Source organism: Pithys albifrons, chromosome 18 (assembly GCF_047495875.1).
Source record: "Pithys albifrons albifrons isolate INPA30051 chromosome 18, PitAlb_v1, whole genome shotgun sequence".
Classification (NCBI taxonomy): domain Eukaryota; kingdom Metazoa; phylum Chordata; class Aves; order Passeriformes; family Thamnophilidae; genus Pithys; species Pithys albifrons.
This window is the reverse complement of record NC_092475.1, coordinates 3773059-3789446: the sequence shown is the minus strand read 5'-3', so window position 1 is coordinate 3789446 and position 16388 is coordinate 3773059. Positions and strand designations below refer to the sequence as shown.

Here is a 16388-nt window from a genome sequence, read left to right as displayed (position 1 = left end):
CCAGGCGAATAGATATTTGGGGATAAGTGGGGCATACGGGTGTACAAGTGTGTTGGAGCACTCCTGGTGTCTCTCCTGTACCTGTGCGGGATGAAGGGGCAGGGTCGGCCCCACTACCAGTGCCCTACCAACCCTCAGCTTACAGCCGTGCCTCAGTGACTGACTTAGTGAGGGATGGAGAAGAGGGGGGAGTCCCAGTGGGAAGGGGCTCTGCAGCCCAGCCCGGCGTCTCCTCCCTCCCTCCCTCCCTCCACGGGCCCCAGTCTGGGGACCGAGCTGGGGCTACAAAACCCTTCTCGGCGGCGGGGCCGAGCCAGGGCACCCCCCAGGCCGGGGGGGAGGCAGCGGCGGGGCCAGCGCGGAGTGTGCGGGCGTGTGCGAGGGGTGTGCGGGGACCGGCGGTGCTGCGGCTGCCGGCGCGGCTCTGCGGGGCGGACGGGCGTGTGTGCGGGTGTGTGCGTGTGTGTGTGCGTATGCGGGGCGGCTCCCGCGCCGCCAGGGCACATCTGGGCTCCGGGGGAGCGGCGGGGAGGAGAGAGCGGGGGCTGCGGACGGCTCGCAGGGCGGGGGGCGCGTCTCGCACACGCACACGCGCGGCAGCCCCGGGACCGGCGGCTCCTCCCGCCGCATCAAAACGAGCCAAGTTCCCCGCCGGGGGCAGCGGCGGGTCCGGGCGGTGCGGCGGGTCCGGGCGGTGCTGCCCGGCCCCGGGGATGCACCCGAACGCCACGGCCCCGGCCGTGCCCGCCGGACCCCTGCACCCGCACCCCAGCGGCTATGCCAACGCCTCCAACCGCTCCGACCTGCTCCCCAAAGTGCCCGACGAGGAGGACCTGGACGTCAACACAGACATCTACTCCAAAGTGATGGTGACGGTCATCTACTTGGTTCTTTTCTTGGTGGGCACCGTGGGCAACTCCATCACGGCGTACACGCTGGTGCGCAAGAAGTCACTGCAGAACCTGCAGAGCACCGTGCACTACCACCTGGCCAGCCTCGCCTTCTCCGACCTCCTCATCTTCCTCCTCTGCATGCCCATCGAGCTCTACAACTTCATCTGGGTCCATCATCCCTGGGCTTTCGGGGGGGCCGTTTGCAAGGGCTACTACTTCCTCCGGGACGCCTGCACCTATGCCACGGCGCTCAACATCGCCAGCCTCAGCGTGGAGCGCTACATGGCCATCTGCCACCCCTTCAAAGCCAAGAGCATCATGTCCCGCAGCCGCACCAAGAAGTTCATTAGCTGCATCTGGATCGCCTCCTTCCTCCTCGCCATCCCCATGATCTTCACCATGGGGCAGATCTACGCCAAGGACCGGGATCCCGACTCTCTCATCTGCACCGCCATCGTGGACACCTCCACGCTGAAAACGGTGATCCAGGTGAGGGGCCGGGGGTGCCCGGGCGGCCGGGGCCGGACAGCCACCTCCTCCCCGGCTTGGCCAAACTTTGAGGAGGTGGGCGGGACAGGAGGGGGAGGCTGGAGCGGAGGCCGGCTCCGGAATGAGGTTGTCCCGGGCAGCCCTGACGGGACGGACCGGCTTAGGGTGCGGGCAAGAGGGATTTGGGGTGGTCGGGGCTCCGCTTGCTGTGCTGTGCTCCGCGGTTAATCCTGCCGGTGCAGCCCTTCCCGGAGCTGCTTCCCGTGCCCGGACCGACCCCCTGTTCCGTCCCAGAGCCCCCGGCACTGCAGAGCCCGGGGCAGCCAGCCCCGCTCCACCGTGTTGCCTCAAAGGCTGCAGTTCATTGCCAGAAATGCCCAAATCTCCCCCGTTTCTCTGCATCTTCTGCATCTCCTTCCCTTCTGCTGGAAAGTGGCCAGCAAGATCAGGGGAAATAAAACCGTATCTCCCTCTCTCCCAGTTCCTTGAGCTGATTCCGAGCCCATTTCCTCACTGTAGTGACAGCTCCTAATTTCAGAAAGTTTTGGGCACCGGGTGTAGCACAGACATCTGGAAAGGAACCGCATCGTCAAAGCCAGAGGCTGCTATTTTTGCTGGGTTTGGGAAATCCATAGTGGTTGAATTAGCAGCCACTCCTGACTTCAGCAAGGCTCGCTGGTCTCCACACACTGCTGAATCCAACACGCCCATGTGTGGAATGGATTTCAGCATCAACACTTGCTGTGCTCCAGTGCTCTGACGGGTTGAGGCATTTTTTTACTGGAGCATTTGGCTTGAAAAATGTAAGAGGCATGGAAGGAGGGACAGAGAGAGCAAGACACCAATCTCCGTCGTGCTTTCCTGCCAGGCTTGCATGTAATAGCTGCTCAATCTTTTATTTGGAACATGAATTTCAGATGGGGTTAATCAGAGGGCAGCTGGAATTTAAAGCTGTATGTGTACTGGAGTCGTTGTGATATTCCCACATTTAAAGGGAGGGAACTTAAAGAGAAGGGAATCAGAACCTTTTCTCCCACTAAAAGCAGGCGAGGGTAAATGCACGTAGATTAAACCCAGAGCCTGCAAATGTTTAAACATGTTCCTCCCAGTTTCCCTCTGTCCTGTTCCAGTAAACCAAAGTCAAGCCTTCAGAGAAGCCTTAAATTCCCTCTGCATTTTGTTGTGATTCCTCACTTTCATCTGAGATGGTGGGAGATGTATTTCTCCTATAGGTGCTTTGAAGGTTTTAGCAGCAGCAGCCCAGTGTACTTAACCCAAATTCTCTACTCTCTGTGGAGACATGAACCATCTGATTTGAGAACAATGGGACTGAAATGCATTATTTCCACTTATCTTTCTCTTAGGATTAAACTGATGCTCATTGTTACCATGGTAGGGCTAAAACCAGAGGATTATTTCCTATCCATATCTTTGGAGATTACAGTTTAAACAATTCTCAATGTATTTTACAGTCTTGCAATTATTCAGGCTATACCTTATCCCATTAGCCAAGCAAGAAGTAGGCAGACATGATTGCACAGTATTTGAAGTTCAGCTGTGAGCTTTCCCTCATAAAAATATTTATTTATTTATTTATTTGTTCGTTTGTTTATTTATTTATTTATTTATTTATTTATTTATTTATTTATTTAACTAGTGAAATAATTTAAAAGTAAAAAGAAAGAGGCAGCTGTTGTGGGAGAAGAAGGAACAAAACCCCAGACTCTGCTAATCTGTTCCTCCTTGGGGGATCTGGCTGCAAAAGTAGATTTGCCAAGATAGGAAGATTGTTTAATGGTTTCACTCCATTCCTGTGAGCACAGAGAAACAGCACACAACGTGATCCAGGGCCCTGGCCTGGGGAAGGCTCCGGAGTGAATAAGCAAAGCAGCTGCGAATCAGGTTTGAAGTGCGTTAATGGAAACCATCGCACAGCGTGTGAGCCGCATTCTCACGTCGTAAGCTGTGCAGAGGTTTAAAAAAGACAAATTATGGGAGGTCTGTGACTGAAAGGGCAGTGGTGATGTGGAGAGTGACGTGCAGAGGTCTTGCTGGTTGGCAGTCTGGAGCCCTGGTCTTCGTAGTGGGTTCAAGCTGCTTTACATCCGGTCCCTGCATCTCTTTGCATTCATTTTCTGTCTTTAAATTAAGCAGAGCAATGATGCACTTGCTCAAGCTGGCAAATCACTTGTAATAAATCACTCAACATTTTTCACTCCTCTTCCTGTTTGGCAAACTGTCTAAAGTAAATTCGGATTTTTATTTTTTTTCTTTTTTTAGGAAGCCATTAGTTCTCCAAGTGGTTTCATTTGTTGACTGATTGCAAAGCAGTCCCAGAACAGGGCAATTGTAACCATTTATATCCTCAGAGCCCAGTGTGAGCTACGGTTCTGCTGGGATCACTGCAGGAGAATGCTCCTTCCTGGACTACTGGAGCAAGCTTCCCAGAATGAGTACTTCACAGAATCACAGAATATTCTGAGTCAAAAGGGCCTATTTGTTTGTAGCAATTTAACATCTCTGACTTTGAAGAAGTTCCTCTGTATTTGCTCGGTATTTAAGTTTTAATGGGCATTCCCAAGTGAAACTAGACTGAATGAACAAGCAGGTTTCCTTGTAATAGGAAAAAAGAAAGCAATTACTCAAACAACACTTGGCATATTTGATTTTTGAACCTATTAAATTGCACCACTTAAGCTCCACTACTGATATTCTTCTAGGAATTACAAATTGTTCAGAGCAGCCCATACTTGTAATCAGGAAAAGTGCTAAGTGAGATATCTGCAGAGTGACACTGAGTGTCACCATCATCTGTACTCTGGGCACATCTCTCCTCATGCCATCGAGACATAAACTCTGTGTGGCCCCTGATATGGAATTCTTTAGAACAGTACTATTTCCCAGCCTTTTTTCTCACTGTCCCTGCAGCTGCTTAAATCAGCCTGTGAATCTGCTTTATTATGTGTTCTTCATTGCCAAGTTTGCCTGTTGCCTCTGTCAGTCAGGGATGTCTGGTTTGGATATTGGCATCCACATGGGATATGGTAACAGGAGTAAGTCCATTATAGCCACATTATTTAGGTCCAGTCATCGCTTTAGCTGGCAGACATCCTCTGAAACACACTGCAGCCAATTTTAGGTTCTTTTTCCACATAAATTAAACACTTCTTAAAGCCATACAAGTAAATTCATGCTTTCATGGTTGCACTCAAAACCTCCACTACTTCAGCTGGAGAGGTCTTAAAAGCCCCTTGTTTGGGTAGTTATAGATAAGAGAGTTCTGAGGGAGGATGAGATGCTTCCCCTGTTCTCTTGTGGGTTGATACCTGTGGGTTTGGCTCTGGGATCAGCTCCATCAAAACAGGAGCCCACTGAGTGTCCTCTCCCACAGTCCTGTGGGCCATTAACACGGCACAGTCTCACCATTGATTTTCAAAAATCTGAATTTTAATTGCCAGATGTTGTGCAATTTGATTTTCCTTTGTCACATGTTACTTTCTTACCTTTCTGAAGAAAAAATAGTGGAAAACAGGGGAAGCTGAAAGAAACACCCACAATCCTGGTGCACTGGCAGTCCCAACAGAGAGAGTTGGCAGCTCCTCAGCCTGAAATCCCAGGGTTTGTTCTGAACCTGGACTGGGCACAAGTGCAAGGGGAGCCTGGGTGCGGGCAGTTCTCTGGCACCCCATAATTCACAGGGGAGAGAGGAAGGTGCACAGCCTGCACTTGGATGGCTCTGCTGAAAAATGTCCCCGAAGTTACAGCAAGTGCCTGGATAGAGTGTCTGACACATGCTAATGTTTTATTTGCATGGACAGCTGGTGTGAACCCATTTATTAAAACACATGGCAGCAGGCCCTGTGCCTCCAGAAACTGCCACTTCTCCAGCAGCTCCAAGTTGCTCATTTGCTGGCTGGGGGAGCACATGGGGAACTGCTCTGGACCTCCTCCTCCATTTGGAAAGGCTGCTGTTCCACTGCAGTTCTGCTCTGCATCAGCCCACCCTGTATGGCTGCAGCTCGTTCATCCCTCCAGATCCCTGGTTTATTATGTTTTATGAAGCCTGCTGATAGTTTGGATGATTTGTAGAATAAATCACTCTGCACATAAAAAACCTGCTTGCCCAAGGGGCTCCTTTGCTTTATTTCTGCCTACATTTCTTCTTGCAATGCCTTCAAAGTAAAGTGCCAAAACCCCTCAGGTCTGAAGGGGATGGGAAGGAAGGACCAGATGTTGGAGCTGGGAGGCACAAGGTGCAGCCTGGTCTCTTGGCATCAATTACTATGCTCTCTACACACTTTTCCAAGGCCATCTATTCAATTCCCATTAGTCTGAGAGTCTCACAAAGTTATTAATTCCATGCATGATGGTGCAAACACTCCCTTATATCTTCCTCTGGTGAGGAGCCCCTTGATGGGGTGATGTGCTCACTGCTCTGGTGGTGTGGATGCCACTGTCAGATCTGTGGCACCAGCTAAATAAATATGACAAGCACCTCTCCCAAGTACACAAAAATAGCAACCCATAAAACCAAATGGCTGAATTCTCTCCAGGTTTGCTGGCAAATCTTCTCCAGGATTCGTCAATGGCTTCAGTTCAGGAATCCTGTGTTTATACTGATAGTGACTGGAGGAATTGATTTCTTTTCCTTAAGTCAGCCAAATTCCTACTATAGCTTTTAATAACAGCACTGTTCTAAATCACTCACTACACCAGAGAAGTCCAAGCTTGGGTGCCACTCACCCCTCTGACAGCACCAGAAACTGGCACCTTTGTGCCAGGACTGTGTCCCATCAGGTCATGGTGCTGCCACACCTTCAATTAGACAAGAAAATGAAAATATTGGTGTGTAAATGTGTCTGGATTCAGCCCCACAGTGATGGAAAGAGACCTCTGCCCCAGCAGCACTGCCCATCTCTGGTGGTGGCAGCATCCTTAAAAACCTGCCTTTTTTTCATGGACTACTCAGGGAATCCAGGGCTTTAACTCAGCATATGCACGACAGCCCAGCCTGCCTAATCCCAGCCCGTTTACACTCTGGTCTGTCTCGCAGCTAGATCTAATTTAAATAAGCTCTTGTGTTCATTGCTTTACATAACCACTTGGCCTGCTGTGTTTTGCCAGTTCTTACATAATTTCTTCTCTTTTTTTCCCCCGATTGATTTTAATTCACTTGATTTCTTTTTCCTCCCCCCTTCCCGAGATGTCAGCTGGAGGGATAATAAAAGAGTGGGGAAATGTGGTTGATCAATTTAGCTCTTAGTTTTTCCTCTTAACAGCAGTTTGTAAAGGGAGAAGAAATGAAGGTAATCTTGAAGTTGCTTTTCCTAGAGAAAAAAAACCCCTCAAACCTGCAGCTGCCTTTAATCTTGTTCCAGATCATTTAAAACAGCTCTTTAATTGTCATCTCTCTACTTCCCCCCTCCTTTCCCTTAAAGGCTTTCACTATCATCTCTGTGCAGCATCTGCTCAAGACTCACAGATGGCACTTTTCGCTTCCTGACGTTTAGAAATGCTTCTGTGTTGTGCCTGAGGTGTGGACAACAGGCAGCATCCCTCTGTGGGACATGGGGTGCCTGTGGGACAGAGGGGAATTTGGGCTTCTGTGATGTCCCAGTTGCATTTTTCCTGCCGTGAAATTGCCCCTTCCTGAGTGGGACAGGACAGCAGGAGAGCAAAAGTGTCTGTAGGGGTTGGAGAGTGTGGTGGGGTCCTGGGCTGATGAGGTGGGAAAGTCTGAGCATTGTGACCATCTATCCCTAAAGCAGAGAACTGAGATGCCAGACCCATCAATCCCAGTGCTGACATCCCTCCTTTCTCTCACACTGAGCAGAGAGTGCAATTCTCCTCCTTGGCCTTAAGGGAAGATGAACCTGGAGGGCTGGGGGAGCTGGTCACCTGCAGGTGGTTTCAGCATGTGAGATTTGCTCCTCATCTCTGTAGCTTTTTCCACTTCATAATTCTCAGTGCTGAGTGAATTGCTGGACATTGTTTCATGGAGGCATTTCCTCTCCCAGGAAAAAAAAAATAGAATGAACAAGGTCTTTTTCACTGAACTTCTTTTGAGAAAAAGTTCTGTGAGGTTTCTTTGAAGCTTTTGAGTTCTCAGGAACTAAAGACAATTGACAGTTGAAGACAGAAATGAGTGAGATTTTCCTAGTAGAAATGGAAAAAAATAACAAGGAAAAAATGTAAACTTTCACAAAGTCTTTAGTATCTGTAAGGGAAGAAAAAGCTCAAACTGCTCATGGAAAAGCTGGGAGTACCTTTGAAGTGGAAAGCCTCGCACAGAATGAGAAGCATATTCAGTATCAGTAAATCAGAGAGGCACTGGAGGGACAGCTGAGCTGGAGGACATGCCCTGAGCTGAGTGGCATTGCTTGTGGCCACGTCCTGAGCTCCAGTGGAGCAGCCCCTCAGTGTCCTGTTCTCAGGGTTCTGCCTGCAATGGATGTACCTGTTGCCTTCTCATCCTGGCCACCTCAGCCCTGCTGATGGGTCCTCTCCTGCCCCTGCAGGCTGTGCCTGACAGATGCTCACCACTGCCTCGGCTTGTGAGGTGTCTAGCAGAGGGAGGAACAATCTCATCCATTAATGATCTCGTTTTGTTCCTCCTTCAACCTTGATAAAAGGGGTCTACCAACTTACCAGCTTCACCCAGACCTGCAGAGCAGAGACCTGCTGCGGATCTGCTGTGAGCACTTTGATGTCAGATGACATTTAGCTGAGCAGACCCCTATTTTTGATCAGGACTCCAAGGAGCTAATTAATACAGTCATTTCAGTGCCACATCCTATTAATTTTAACTTAATCAGGAACAAAGCAGGTCTGCAGTGCTGAACTGAGTAAATGTGGTCTTAAAATGAGGTAGGACTGTCGTACCACCTTGTTCCCTTGGAGAATTTGCTTAGTAAGTCCATAACTATTTGATTATGTTCAATAAGAAATTAACCCACTTTCCCCTCCTATTCTGTGATTTTTTAAAAACCATCTAATAAAAATGCAACTCACGCAGCTGCTGGGAACATTTAGTTCATTGCTCACATCACTATTGATTACTCCTATAAAGACCTAACATTTTATCCTCATGGGGATAATTTATACATTTTAACATACTCATTTCATTCAAAAAAGTAACTCAAAGGATTGGGTTTCCCTCCCCAAAGCCCGTGTTCCATTTTTTCATCATTGTAAGTCATTGGCTTGTGACACTCTCATACTTGTTCCTTTAATCCAAGCGTGTCAGGTTTGATAGAGCACTCTAAGCAGAAAGAGAAATATGGGCTCAGACTAATAAATAGCTATTTGACCTCGAGATACAATGACAGGTAGCTGTGAATGCCCCAGACCCTTAATGGACTGCAGTCACTAAGCCAAGGAGCAAGCTCTACCCCAGGCTTGTCTCCTTCATGCTTTGGCAGCTCACAGGTGCTTTGGCAGCTCACAGGTGTTTCCTGGCCAGCAGAGGAGAGATGTGAGATGGAAAATCCCTTGAAGGGGCAAAAAAGCTCAGCAGGAATTTGGTCAGAAAGCACATCAGAGTGCAGTAGTCCAGAGGAGCAGGGCACATGGCCAGCCTGGCAGTCTGAGCCCAGACTGAAGATCAAGTTATGCCAGGAAAAAAAATACCATTGTACCTGAGGCTTCACGAGGCCAAGAGGAACTGTGGAAGAGAAAAACATTGATGAAAAGCAGCAATAAAGTAACCAAGAAGTTCACTGCCCCTTTGGGTTAAACCTTTTCTTTTCCTCTTGAAAATCTAATTGAATTTTGTTTGCTACCATCCTCAGCAACAAAAGAGGAGGCTCAGTCAGAGCCTTCTGACACCACAAACCTCACTAAAGGGGTTCATTTTCCCCAAAAATGAGTTTCTCAGGGCACCAGTGATGGAACATGCAAGTCAGGCAGAGGAACAGAGCTGTGCAGTCCACTGTTAACAGCTCTCACACTTGGGTCTGCAGTCAACAGGGGAACAGTGCTGGACTTAAACATGGCCTTTAATTTATTTATAACTGCATATCCAGCACTCAGTATCATGTCTAATGCAAATAACATTCAAGTGAAATCCCTACTGAGGAGCACATTATGAAGATTAACAGCCTGGATTTTCTATTACTCTTCTTTATACAGTGTTGATGTGTGCCCTGTGCTTTATAGGCAAGTGTTAACAATATTTGAATCCAGAAATCTATATCTAAGTCTGCTATTTTGCAAAAATCAGTGCCTGAGAGCTTGTGACACAACAGCTGAAGGAAAGGGCTGGAGGCATAAAAACCTCTGGGAAATGCTGATATCCAGGTAGGTGAGAATCAAGAAAGGCAATATCTGCTGGTCACGCAATGGACCATTGGAGAGGAGTTCTCTTTTTTAATTATACAGCCCACTTTTCTTTTAAGCAAACTCAGGAAAATTAGTCTTGCCAAGTTTAGGATCATACTGAACATTTTTTTGCCCTGCAATTATCTGGAGCTAATTAATTCCTTTGTACCTCTATGTGGTGGATTTGTCAGATGTAATAACATGGACTCAGCACTTCATTGTGGAATTTATTAATAGGTTTGTGTAGGTTTGTGTCTGTTTTGATCCTTCTCTGTCCCTCCCACCCTCTAGAGAACAGAACACCCTGCTCAGGTCACTGTTCACCTCTCATAGAGGAGAAATGTGACCAATGTCACATTGTGAAATGCAGCCAAAACCATTAGTTACTCCTGTCCACTTGGTCTTGCACAAACAACTTTAAAGGGTGGTGCACGGAGGCATTTAAAAGATGTAAAGACATGGCACCTGGGGACATGGTTTGTGGTGGGATTGGCAGTGCTGGGGGAACAGTTGGACTGGATGATCTTAAAGGTCTTTTCCAGCCTAAATGATTCTGTGATTCTGTGTGCCAAAGAGCTGACAACCTGAATAATCACCAGAGCGATGCTGCTTGTTCCTTCTGTCACTGTACAGATACTGCCTTTGCCACTGGTGTACTTGTTGCTTCCAAAGAGCTTGTCTTGTGGCAAAGGGAAAGGGAAACCTCTTCCCCCATTTCTCCAGGAAGCAATCAGACAACAATGAGAGTTCCAAGGGCAGCTATTGCTCGAGCGAAGTGTTGGGATATCAGAATGGAATAACCTGCTCAGCTTTAACTAGAGACAGGTCAATGCATGGCAGCATGGCCAGAAACACTGCCTGATCTGCTGGTTCTTTTTCAAGAGCATCCCAGAGCCAAGAAAATATAATTTATTCTTTAGCATCTGGTAAGAAAGGGGGTTTGTGTGAAGATACAGCACTAGCAGCTACAATAGCCATTTTTCTGAGTCAAAGGAAATGGCAGAAGCCTATTAGACCTTCTGTCTCACAGCTGAATACACTCTGCTCGGAAGCAGCAAAAAGCTCAGAGAATTTCTGCCTGGGATCCATTACAGATGCATTTTCTCTCAATTCATCACAGGCTGGAGCATGAGGGTCTCACTGACGGTGAGTCTCAGGGCAGTGCTTCCAGTGAAAACAAACCCACCATTAGCCAAAGAAATGGGTTTCTAAAAGGGGCCAGGGCAGAGAGGGGGTAATAACAGCAAAACACAGAGAGGCTGAGGCTCCCAGCACCCAGCTATCAAAACTCAGCCCCCAGCCACAAACCCTTCCTGCTCCTCCCAGATCCCATTGGTTCCCATTGGAGCTTCCCATGGTCTTGTCCTGTTTCTACAAGGCTGTATCTTGGTGCATTCCCTTGTCAGCCTGCTCTTTAAATTCCCCCTCTGTAGGGTGGCTCCCTCTGCGTTAGGAGCAGGCTGGGAGCTAAAGGAGAGCTTGGGAGTGAGAGGAGTGTTTTGGGTTAGGACCATGGACATGGGGCTTTAGGGTAGAGTAGCTGAGCTGTGCCCAAGGCAGCTGCTCTGCTCCTTCATAAGAAACACCAGGCAACTTGTTCACTAGTGATATTAAAGTTGGAGGGTCCTCCAGGAAAAAAAGTAGGATGATGAAGCATGGCAGGAGCTATTTCTTTTGAGAATGAGATGCCAGGTGCATTACTGCTTTCCAGCTCTGTCTCTTATAGCAAGTGAGTCTCCCAGTCACTCCTGTCACTCCCTGCCTAGCCCAAGTTCCTCTAAAAAGGGCTAGAAATGTGGTCTGTAGGGAATGGCTTTATCAGAGGGAGGTGAGGCAGGTCTTCTGCTTTCATGAATGTTTTTATTCTCCTCTTCCCCCTCTTATCAATGAAGATATTTCAAGAAAGACTGTTACATATATAGAGATGTTGCAGTCAGAAATAAAGCTGGCTGGTGTCTTCATTTCCTTAAAACAAGTGTATTTGGAAAAGGGAAAATTGCTGGGGATATTCCAGAGGTTTCTCGTGTCATGTGCTAAACTCTATCCCTTAAATAATGCCCAGGCAAAAGCAGCTTTTAAGGGCCCTGAGGAGCTGCCCCCTCATTGCAAGGTTATGTCTCTGTGCTTTTGTATAAACCGAGTTCAAATAACATTTCTGGTTTCTGCTTTGAAGGTTGCTGGTTTCTTCCCCATGAAATAATGGAAAACTTTGTTAAACCCATCAGATACTTAGGGAGAAATGCTATTTACTCACTTTCAATTAAAACAAAAAACCCAAAGCAATAAAAACCCACTGGCAGCCTGGAAGAAGTAGAAGCAAAGAGGCAAGAGCAGAAACAGGGCAAGAAATGACAGTTTTATAAACCTCCTGCTGGGTAGGGATAGAAGAGACCTTTGTGCCTGCAAAACAAAACTGGTTTTTTGTAAAGCAACTATTGACTGGAACTCTACAACTGCAGCTGGAGCTCTGTACAGGAGCCACACGCCTGCAAACAGCCTGATTCCCTCCCATCTGCTCACCCCACTCAGCCTGTGCCCCTGCCTCCCAGCTGGATCCAGAAAAGACAGGGAATGCTTTCCCTCAGTACCATAAATCAGAGCTGTACCTTCAGATTCAGAGAAATGTAAAACATTTCAGGTGATTTTTTTTCAGGAGAAGGAGTTGGTCCAGGTGATTTGCAAGAGTTTTCCTGTTTTGCAGTTTCACAGGGTGCACAAGTGTGGCTGTGCCAGGTGCCTTTCTCTGGGCTGTGTCTGTCAGGATGCAGTCCCTGATTTTCCGTGTGGATTTGCACTAACACTTTCCCGAGCCAGTCTCATGACAGCAGGGAGCAACTTGCTTAAAAGGCCACGTGTATCGATCCAGCTGCAGAGATTATTTGGAATTGTGACCTGTGGGTACAGTTGATACAAGGTTGAAACACAGCTGAAAATCTTCAGGGCATTAATTCCTTTTCAGACATGGGCTTCTCTCCTCTTTGTGAGGCTGGTCCACACCCCAGGTCCTTACACTTTTCGGGTCTGACTCTTCCCTCAGGCAACTAATGATAGAACAAGGGGAAACGGCCTCAAATTGCACCAGGAGAAGTTCAGGTGGATATTATGAAAAATTTCTACAGCAAAAGAGTGGCGAAGCATTGATGATTCTATGAAGACCTTCATTGTTAGCAGATTTCTCTCTATTTCTGTCCTACAAATTTCACACCAGCACACTTGCCAAACCCCCTCGTTCTGCACAGGGCCATTGCATGAACTGACTGGATCCTGCTCCTCAGGAGCAGTGCTGCTCTCCTGCCAAGACCTAGCCCATGATGGGGCCTTTCAGGTCAGTGTCTCAGCAGCAGGAAACCACTCAGGTGGAGAAAGAATGTTTCTGCCTGGCTGCCTTCACTTATAAACACACACCAGCCCCAAACGCAGGGTTGGTGTTGCTGCAGGGAGAAGTTGGTTGCCTTCCTCAGTGCTCAGGTGATCCCAGTGCTTCCAGCATCAACCCTGTATGACCTTGCCAAGCTGCTTTTGGTGTGCCCTTTGGTGACACCAAGATATCTATTGTCATAAATCTCAGGCACTTAGTGAATCAACAGGGGTATTCTCAGGAATCAAGCAGGAATGGGTTTGGTAATCAAAGACCTCTTCCTCAGTGGTGAATCATAGAATCACAGGAGAGTTTGGGTTGAAAGAGACCTTGAAGATCATCTTGTTCCAACCTCCTGCATGGGCAGGGACACCTTCCACTAGACTGGGTTGCTCCAAGCCCCTTCCCACCTGGCCTTGAACACTGGCTGTCCTGGGAGGCTGATGGGGAGAAAATCCCCCAAACCATTTCTGGGAATGAACTTGATGAAAATTATTACCAGAAAACATCAAGGAAGAAGCCTTGAAAATTTACTTTCCAGACTGTGACAGTGCTTGTTTTGACAGAGTTTTGATGTCTTCATTCAATATTCCATTGAAGCTTTGGAGAGGATAAGCGATCTCATAGAAAACAGGGCTTTTATGTCTGGTCACAAAGAATGAATTGCAAACACTGCAGGAAGTGGAGTAGTTATCCAGGGAGACAAGAAATTCAGCTGAAAATAATCATGGCTTTTTAATTTATAATTCTAGCTGCAACTTGTCAGAAATCTATCTCCAGCCAAGCTGATTGGGCTGGAAATGGGGTAAATCAGTGATGAAATGAGCACCCCTAAGAAAACAGCTTGTCCCAAGACTTACTCACAAAATGCTTCCAGCCTCTCCTTCTGCTCACAATGTGGTGTGCAACAAGAAATGGGATGTTTTTCATGGTACTAAGGCAGTACCACAGATTTGAAAGGGAGCTGCTGCCCTGGCAGCCTCTCCCAGCTGTTGGGTACAGTTTTGTGTTTAAATTGTTTTAAGGTGAATGAGACAAACTTGCCTGAAGCACCAGCATCAATCCCAGCAAAACTGGACTGATTAAATAAACAGAGATTTCCCTGCTATTAGTGCTGTTTAGCTGACTCTGAAATGCTTATTTTTCGAAGCAAATTAATTACATAATCTTTTCCCCTATTTTTGGCTCAAGAAGGAGTCAGTGCATTTTCTGTGTTTCAGAGCAGAACATTTGTGCTTTTCACCGTGATTCAGGGAACAGTTTTGTACTCTGAAACTGGTGTGTGGATGATTCACAGTGACACATTTTGTGTTGGCAACAGGCCTTGTCTCAAAAGCCTCAATACACAGTGTGGTCCTGGCTGTGCCTCTCCAAAGTTTGGGCTTTTAGCTACAGTGACTCTGGGGGAACCAGATTTATCCCTGGATCACACCACAGTGCAAGTTGGCATCGAGCTATCTCTGGCAGTCTTTCTTGTTAGAGTTATTCTTGTGAAAAGTTTAAGGGATCACTTTATTTCCAGGGGGTTTTTTTCTCTTTTTTCTTTTTTTTAACCCCCTACCTCATACATACAGTAACTCTATTGCTTAGCCCTGGCCAGGGATGTGTGACCATCTCCCAGTATGACCCAGCTCCATGTCAGACCATGACTCGATGATCTCAAGAGGTTCTTTCCAAACTAAACTGTTCTGTGAATCTATGCTGCACACACAGATTTCCATCATGGTTTACATGTTGTTGCCCATTTTTAATGCCTTCTGGGAATTCTCTGGTTTGCAGCTGAGAGGGTTTTTTTTTCTTCTTTTTTAAAGCAAGGTAAGTAACATGGCAGGGAGGGTTGGAGTGGGAGCTGGGTCTGTGCTCCCCAGAAGGCTGTCCTTGCTGGACTGGAAGGAATGTCATTTCCCACCTGGTTGTCCCTGGTTTCCATCACTGTGAGAAGAAATGGAAAGGTGCAAAAAGTGTTGTGGAAACTGTGCTGTTTAACTCTCCCTTTAGCGTGTTATCTATCAAAGTAATTACACATGGCTCAGGGAACTCAGATTGCTGCAACAATTTCTCCTGTAGCTTTTCTGTTTTCCTCTAATTAAAATGTTATTATTTCATTCATGTTAGTTTGCATTTTAAATAAGAACAGAGTGGCTGATTGATAAGTTATTCTCTGTGTGGGTAAAGGTGAGCATTAATAACCCTGTTAAATTTGTGCTTTCCTTTTCCTTATGCATCTCGGGTATCAAACTGAAAAAAATAAAATAAAAGGGATCTTGGGGACACCTGATTTCTTTCTCTGTTGGGTCTCAGGAAGGGACATACATTCACCCACTGCCTGCTTTGAAATTTAATGGGCTTCTATCTCCTGTTGCCTTTAATTTTTGTTATGTTTTATCACCTGCCTCTTCCTTGTGTCAAGGGAGTGCAGGGAGGAGAGCAAGACTGGGCGTGAACACAAACATCCCTATTAGAAACATAACTTGAAATAATCTTCACCATAAATAATGTGGCATGGCTCAGCAGCCCCTCAGGGCCAGGATTTGATCCCAAACCAGCCAACAGGCAGCAGGCACCATCCTCAGCATGCTGGGGAGGCTCAGCAGCTCAGGCTCCCTCAGCCTTTCCCACTCCCTGGACACAAAGCCCATCAGCCACATGCTCGATGCAGATTTGGGCACATGAGATGGGAGCAGAGTTGTGACACCCAACACAGCTGGGGTTTGAGGTGGGGAGCTGGATTCTGATCACTTAAACCTTCCCCTGCTCCCAGTGTTTCTGCAGCCCTGAAACACGTGTGCTTTTGTAGGGTATTTTTAGCAAATTTGTTTATGGAGGGTCACAGAGAAGTGGAGCATCAGCATCTGGAGGAGCTGTCATTCCACTTCCAGTCTTGCAGGAGTAACACATTGACTTATTTATGAGAGAAGTCAGCTCCCTTCTCCCTGTGTGTAACAATCTGCTTTACCTCTCCCAGCACAGAGAAATAATTTTATTGTCAACCATTCTGTGCCCTTAATAAAACCTTAAAACAAGTTAAGCAACATTTGAGGGAAATGAAAATGTTCCCAGATTTTATTTTGTTTTATTTTTTATTCTTTTGAAAATAACCCATTCTTTCACTGTCTAAACCACTGAACAGCAATCACTGCTCTGACCAAAAGGAGGGGGAGGAAATTGCTTATTTTGCAAGTAAACATCCAAATACTTTGTGCCCAGTAGGAGAAGCTTAATCTGTTATCTGGAAAGTGCCTGTGTCAAGAATGACTAATCTGAGACCAAATGACACCTGGAAAACAAAGATATTCAATGCTCCCTGCAGAGAAAGATCCATCAAAATG

General features: G+C 47.0%; 1 protein-coding gene across 1 annotated transcript in view; it reads left to right on the top strand.

The window, feature by feature from the left end:
* Positions 1-442: 442 nt before the first annotated feature.
* NTSR1 (neurotensin receptor 1) overlaps positions 443-16388 on the top strand; it is a 50144-nt gene continuing 34198 nt past the window's right edge. The window contains exon 1 of the mRNA XM_071572876.1: positions 443-1382. Within this exon, the coding sequence (XP_071428977.1) occupies positions 474-1382 (909 nt within the window). The 5' untranslated portion in view covers positions 443-473. The remainder of the gene's footprint in view (positions 1383-16388) is intronic.